The 7,722-nt window shown below is 36.5% G+C and overlaps 1 protein-coding gene across 1 annotated transcript in view; it reads left to right on the top strand.

The window, feature by feature from the left end:
• Positions 1–284: 284 nt before the first annotated feature.
• Positions 285–7,722, top strand: part of LOC145660688 (uncharacterized) — a 240,425-nt gene continuing 232,987 nt past the window's right edge. Inside the window, exon 1 of the mRNA XM_081726032.1 lies at positions 285–565. Coding sequence (XP_081582158.1) covers positions 379–565 — 187 coding nt within the window. The 5' untranslated portion in view covers positions 285–378. The remainder of the gene's footprint in view (positions 566–7,722) is intronic.

The following is a 7,722-nucleotide window of genomic DNA, read 5'->3' as shown; positions in this document are numbered from 1 at the left end:
AGAATTTATAGTATCGTCTTAAAATTGATAAAGAAGAATCGGTATGAAAATAACTTTTATAAGGATAGTTTTCAGCTATTTGGAAGTTCAGAAATATTACTCTTAGAAGTAACACTTGACAGAAATGTTGCAACAATAACTACCACAAATGACTCAGAACATAATATTTTATGTTTAATGTTTATAACACAATGCGACTCATTCCTATGAGAATTCAGTGTTTTCTTGACAATTTCACGAGAAGATACTGGCAACCCTGCAGCGCGGAGTCGTCGGGAAAACCACTTGTTGCCGGTTGTTGCAGACAGGTGAGTGCCTTTCAATGGCGAGGTGAGTGTGTAGTGTTTGACGAGAAAACATGAGCTAACAGACACCGGAATGTGCCTAATCGCCGCTTTAGCTGTGACGCTTTTTTCATTACGGGTTGTCGCAGCGCAGTCTCGAAGGGGGGACTGTTACACAGCGGGAAGTATTGTTGGAGCTGTTCTAGGGACACTTGCCGCAACTCTTGTGTTATTAGGACTTGTTTATGCCGTCTGGCGGTTCTATTGGAGAAAAAGAAGAGGTAAGCCAAGATGTTATTTAAAAATAAAAAAAAAAAAAGTTTTTCGCGCCAAGTGCCAGTGTTTGAAAGTTGTGTGTTGATGTTTGTTTTTGTGATGATTTGTTTCCAGTATTCTTTCCGGAATCGAAAATTATTATCGATATATATCTCTCCTGGAATTGTTGTCCCCACGCTAATTAAAAATTCAAGAAATTAAGAAAAGTGAATGAAGTGTATCGTTTCAAAATTGTGAGTAGAAGAGAAAACATAGCTAACGAAAGATAAATTCAATATTTAAGATGTGTTTCTTTAAAAAAAATCGTTACGAAAATGTGAAAATGAATATGTGACACATATTAATATTTCTGAAATATGCGGGGCGTGTTCTAACTTCGAAGTCCAGGCAGGGACAGCTCTATAGAGTATCAAAAATGCCGAATGCATGGAAAGAAGTGATTTGTTATCAGATAAAACAAAAAAACAAAAAACAAAAGAAGAGTGGATGTAGCTACCCTACCTGTTAGTGTAGTGAAAAAAAATAAAAAAAAAAAACTTGATGACCTTAACGGGGTCGTCAACTTCTCTACGAGATTTGAATATTGAATGACTTTCCAAGAAAGGGTGAAATGCTTAGTTTACTGAATGTTGGTTGATAAGGATAGAAGTGCCGTTATGAGGGGGTAAAATTGCCTTTTCATGCATGTGTTATTGTTTCGAATGCCCAGCGCAAATAAATAAATAAAATGAAAGAATGCATATGTATAATTGTACTTTCAATCAAGAGACATTTTGCCTACTTTTGGAATGATTTGGCCTAAACTCATGGTTCAAATGAATTTATGCTTCGTGACAGGAGTGCATTATTGAGTGGCGTTGCCATGGAGTTTGAAATAGAGTCTTAATGGTAACATAAATTAGGGAATTACTGTTTGACTACTGTTTGACGTACTTACATACGTCAGTTACTTTATGTGTAAATTTGAGGACTTTCATTGACATAGTTGATCGTATTAAGAACTCGACGAAAATACGCACGGAAGTGTGTATAAACAAAATCAAGTTCGTGCATAAATTAAAACGTTACTGAAGATTAGTATACTACGAACTACGGAAAACAGGCGAAATCTGCGTCCTATGTTACAGATTGTCAATTGTAGCAGTTTAATTTTGTGGTAAGCTTTCTGGGCTTACATCCTTTGATGTTATTCAACCTAATGCATTGCTAGGAGTGAATTGATTTCTATGTTAACGTTCCCCCAAAATTGTTTCTTTCAAACTTCTCTCTCTCTCTGTTCTTGTATTTGTGTGTGGTTCGTTATGTTGTATTGATTGTCCATCATGTTTCACTGACTTTTCACTGAGAGTAACTGATTTATTATCGTGTGTTTGCAACATGTGCTACCATCCTTCAAACTTCATGGAATAGTAATATATGTTTGACTACGTAGGACGTAGTATAAATCATTTTTCATCGCAAACCGTGTGAAATAGTAGTATTTGCTAATTTATAGCTATAGTACTCGTGACAGAATTGTAAGCTGAAAGTTCTTCTTCTTTCAAAAGGCTAAGCCTTGTCTTTGCAGCTATAGATTCCTATTTTCAGTAGTCCCTTTCATCTCCTTGGTAGGAAGTATATCCCATCTCATTGATTCCACAGTGGTTCCCACCCCCCTCATGTCCATGACGCACCCTCCTCGATTGTCTATCCGTAGGTGTTCTTCCATGAAAAAAAATCTTAATTTTTACACCCCCTCAAACATATTTATATAGATTTTTACCCCCCCCAAATATTTCAATGACGCAGTTTGCATCATAGCCCCCCCTTGTGGGCACCCCTGGATTACATAATTAGTATTTCAAAAATTTAACTTTAATGTTAATAGGCTTTTGCAACCACCGATTTCATACGACTTGTTCAATCTCGGGTTTTCGGTTTCTTTGAACATTAAAACTAACTGTAAGAAATGGATAATCAGTCCTTACCCACGGATAAATTACAGGTGCACGAATCCGGGAGACAATTCCTATTCTGGTAAATGTTGAACGTTTGAACTGGCTATGAAACCTGGTAACTTTTCGGTTGATGTGTTTGTTATATCTATGAAGGAAGCCATGATCAAATTATACGCATTTTGCTGCCATCCGTTGAAAGTAAAGTTGTATTAAAGCTTAATAGTTTCGTTGAAATTCAACGGTGGTCATGCTTATGAAGTAAGTCAGTCAGCGCGTTCTCTGAGTAAGAATTCCATGTGTTGTTTTTCAATTCCACCTAGTATCTGCTACACTACAGAGCATAAACATAGAGTGTAAACATACGAACAAATTACTGGCTTAAATAATCGTTTATTGGAAGTAAAGCAGTACTGAATCTGGAATTGGAAAATTAAAATAAACAAATCCAAAATCCAGTATTCCCGTAGGAATTTTCTTTTGAAATTTTCGACCGTGAGAAATACTTCCCCCCTTGAGCTCTCTAGTAACAATACGGCTAGCATACTCGCCTTTGGCGCGGGAAACCCGTATTCTATTCCTGGTGGATCGCATGTGGTTAGAATCCCACGTTAATCTGTCGATTCACGTCTCATATAGCCTCGGTACTAAAAGGAACGTTATGCATCAAGTCAGTTAACCTACGAGCTTACTTCACCATCGGGAACTTAGCCTTAATCGAGTAGAAGGTTCGGAAGAAAATGTTTTATGCTAAAGAATGGAAATATATTCAGATGGTGATTAACTTCAAGAAAGCCGCCGCTGAAGGGACCTGAAACTCCGCACAATTTCCCTCTACAAATATCTCAGTTAAAATTATACGTTATCAGTCTCAAATATTTTTCTTGAAAAACAGCTTTTTTGTAGTAATATTTCAATTTATAACAGCAAGATACACCTATGAGATGTAATTTTGTTTATTCCTTTCCCACAGTACATTTGCCCTGCAACCAATGTTTTTCCAGGCATATTTTGGGAACAACATTAAGTCCAAAACTTCCCACCAATATCATTAGAATTTATTCCCCGCATTCAGGACAAAAGTCGATTTTCAGTTTGTTTTTTATTTTTATTATGATTTCCTTCTTTGAACGAGGACTTAATTGGAGATTTGAAGCTAATTTAAATTATGACTGGACAGTAATAGCTTGTGTCACCGAAATAATTCATTAAATGAGTTCCTTGAGGACCAGATTCATAATCGGCATAGTATGACCGTTACGATGAACCTTGCTTGTTTACCATAACAAGATTCGTTGATAATAAAATCATATGAATGAAAAATTGGAAACATTAAATGCTAGAATATTTAACAGTGTGTTCATTTCGTATGCCAAATACCAGAGCAATGAATACCAAGAAGAAGAAATAAATGTCAGAGTCAGTGTAGACTGGACCTCTGTGCTCTCCACCTGCGGTTATGACTTTTAAAATGAAGAACTTGCCAAGGCTACTCAGATTCTAACTACAAAGTGCTACCAGCTTCATCCCTGTTATTACGTGAATACCATCCATTGGACGCCATGATTTTTCTTCTCACAATCTACCTCAGGGGGCTATCTACTTGCTATAACTGGTTTCCAGCCGGTGGGGGCTGATTGGCCAGTACAAGGGGAGCGGGACGCAACAAACAATTTCGGTGGTGGGGGCTCTCTCATACATACACACCTAGTCCACTATAGAGCAAAAGTTAGATTGGCTTTTGTGAAGCCATAAACTGATGGAGTAAATTTATTTCTCTCGGAACATAGCGTATTTTTCTGCACGTATATATATTCGTTCATATGTTTATAAACTTATATGCTATGTATTTCGGTGAACATATGCACGCCTCCAGATAGTGAGTGAAACAATTTTTCTTCGCATTCTTTTACCTTTCCGGTAAACATGTGTGATGAAATTCCTCGCATCGCCAATTTGTGTACCAGTTTTCTGCTTTCCCGAGCACGGAATCGTCCACAAAACTTGTTATTGGAAGAAGTTCTTGGAAAATAAAGTGACGTGCTTCTTTGCGGAATCTTCGGGTCAACCGTTCATTTACATTGAATGCTCGCCACATACATATGTCGCTTCCATCGTTATATATTTTATGTGCTTGTATGTTTGGTATGGATGGAACTGCCTTTTGTTTGTGTCATGGACTTCAGTTGTAAGCCGTATGAATAGGTAGACTTGTAAACATAAAGGGCATTATGCAGAGTCGTTCTGACGCGCGATTAGAGCTATACTAAAGAGTCCGATTGACACATGTTTCCTTCAGTAGTCAGGCCTTTAGTATGATGCTAAAAGTGCGTCGAAATAACTCTGCATAAGGCGGAAGAGGTCTATCTAGTTAAAACTGCGATTATTTAATCCCTCTTTTGTACAATTTTCGAGTCATTTGGCGTTAGCAATTTCATGTTTGTAGTGCTAAATATAACAGAACATCCAACTTTCTTGGAATGAAGTCTGCCAATCAATTATCAGTTTTCCAGATAACGTTTCAAACATCCAATTAACATGTGTCCATAGTATTAATACTTTATCCATATATTTCACAAATGTAGATATATGTGCGTATAGCCTATATATTCAACGTAAGCAAGTGGTCAAATCCGTATAATAAAAAATCGACAATTTATTGAGAGTCAAATCACTCTCGAGTAAGAAAATTTTGAAGATACAGTATTGGTTTGATTTAATGTGGGATGATATGGTTAAAGATGATGAACCTTATGCAGAGTCGCTTTGACGTATGATTAGCGTTATACTAAAGGCCTGACTACTGCAGGAAACATATGTTAATCAAACTCTTTAATATGGCACTAATCACGCGTCAGAACGACTCTACATAAGGCCCCGATATGTCAATTTATGACGATACAGTTCCTATATGGTGTAGTATCTCACTTTGCGTGTAGAATATTCAGGGTACTCAAATAATAATAATAATAATAATAATAATAATAATAATAATAACGCTGCTGTTAGTAACTGCTTAGGCAGTTTTATGGTCGAAGCATAGGCCTACCTTAATATGCGTTTGAACTTTATCATAATTTTGGAGAGTTAACATCTGTAATTAGTGGAAATATAATCTTTGATAAAGAATTTTTGTAAATCTCTTTATCACCTAGATATAAAGCATTCTTGCAGTGGCATTTTAGTACCAGGTCATTATTACAAGCAATGTCGAACTAATTGCTTCATTACGAAGTTAACATTACACTCGGTGGATTCTTGAGTGTCTCTAATTAAAACAAGAATACCGGTGCATCCATGGTTACTAAATAAACCGGAAGAATTAAACTCGTAATATGTGGATTCCAGTTATATTACTTCCAGTGTTTCTTTCAGAAAAAAATGTTCAGGGGGAAGCACGATTAGCATCCGGAGGGGTTACTGCTGGTACTTGGTTTCCTCTTGGGGGCACTGCCCCCCCAAAATTATATCTGGAGAAAACTGATTACTTCTTTGTTTACCTCAGTGTTGACTATGTAATATTGAATACCATCTGGAATGGATTTCCATTTCTACAGCATAGCTATTTCAAACTTGTTAACAGGTGCCAACTATTCCTAGTTTTGTGCCAACTATTCCAACTAGACTATTCCTACTTTTGTGTAATTCGATGAAGTCAATTATTCAACGTTATATATAATTTTATTTATAACTAGGTTTTATTAGTTTTTATTTATATATCCTCCTCCCTTCCCCCGCCCTAGGATCTACCGTTAAAGTGAAATTACAAAAATATTTCCAGATCCGAACCTCATGTATCTGGAAAATTTGATTGAGATCGGTCGGATAGTTCAAGAGTTATTAAGTTACAAAAATAGTCACTTTCAGTCTTATATAAATTGATTTTTATATATCTCCCCTTCCTTCTTCTCCCCTTCGTTGCTCCGTCAAATTTAAACCATAAAACGATCCCAGGCCTGAACCTAATCTATGTTGAAAATTTGATCAAGATCGGTCGAGTGGTTCAGGAGTTATTAAGTTTTATTTATTTTTATACCCTCTGCCCTTCCCCCAATTCCTCACGTCTACCATCAAAGTGAATAGCCTAAAACCAGCTCAACCTCGAACCCCATCCATGTTACAAATTTGATTGAGATCGGTCGAGCGGTTCAAGAGATTTAAAGTCACAAACATAGTGATTTTTAATTTTATATATATAGATTTTCAGTGCTGACCACTGTCACTAATTATTAATTAAAGTTCATTCAACGAACCTTATGATCCTGATGTAAACATTGCAGAATTGTATTACTCCGCCAGTCACCGGATGATTGGCTATCGGTCAGCGCTTCTTTCGAGAAGCACGTGCTTGTACCCTGTCGATGTTTTACTTATTCCCAGCATGTGACCATATTGTTAACTGTGATTCGCGCTAAAGTTGGGTCAAAACCACTTTCAATGCATACGTATTCTCTTTTATTGCATTAATTCAATATAGTTCTTAGATAAAGTGTTGTCTAATTCTAAGGAATTCTGGTAATGATCCTTATAAGCAAGGACTATTTTCTTCTGCCGCATGGGTGTTCTAAGGCTCTCTAACCAATAAAATCAAACAATCACCACGTGTATTTGTTTACATGAGGTACTGAACATTCCTTGAATGAACTTTAGATATTCTGACTGTTAGCAGGTCCTGGGACTAAATTATTATTTTTTTTAAATTTATTTATTTATTTATTTATTTTTTTAAAGTTTGGGATTGGAAATGATTCTCCCGTGTTTCTCGATCTTCAGCTTCCTCTTTTAACTTCCAATATTTTCTTCTATTTTTCAAATCATCGATCAGCTGTGTTCTTCTTTTTCCTATTCCTTGTTTTCCTTCCATCTTTCCTTCTATGGCGGTAGGAAGAAGACAATTTCTTCTCAAGATCTGACCAATCCAATTCAAGATCTGATGCTGGCTAAAAGTGTCCTCTCTAATACTGAATAAAATAATAGGCAACATACTTAATGGTGCCTATGCTTAGCTGTTTCCTAAACCACGCAAAACAACCAAATAATAGATCATACGAGGCCTTCAGAATAGCAGCAATATATGCACCAGTTGTTAGTTTAGGATACAAATCTTTAGCAGTACAAAAGGTTTAGTATTGCTCGTGTTCGAGCTGAAATTTCACTCGTGTCCGCGAAGTATGAGCCAATGACACACTCACTGATCGTAGCAAACGCTACATAGAATATGCTGAAAC

The sequence above is a fragment of the Thermobia domestica genome, chromosome 9, assembly GCF_964235325.1.
Source record: "Thermobia domestica chromosome 9, izTheDome1.hap1.1, whole genome shotgun sequence".
Taxonomy (NCBI): Eukaryota; Metazoa; Arthropoda; class Insecta; order Zygentoma; family Lepismatidae; genus Thermobia; species Thermobia domestica.
This window is presented reverse-complemented; position numbering and strand designations above follow the sequence as displayed.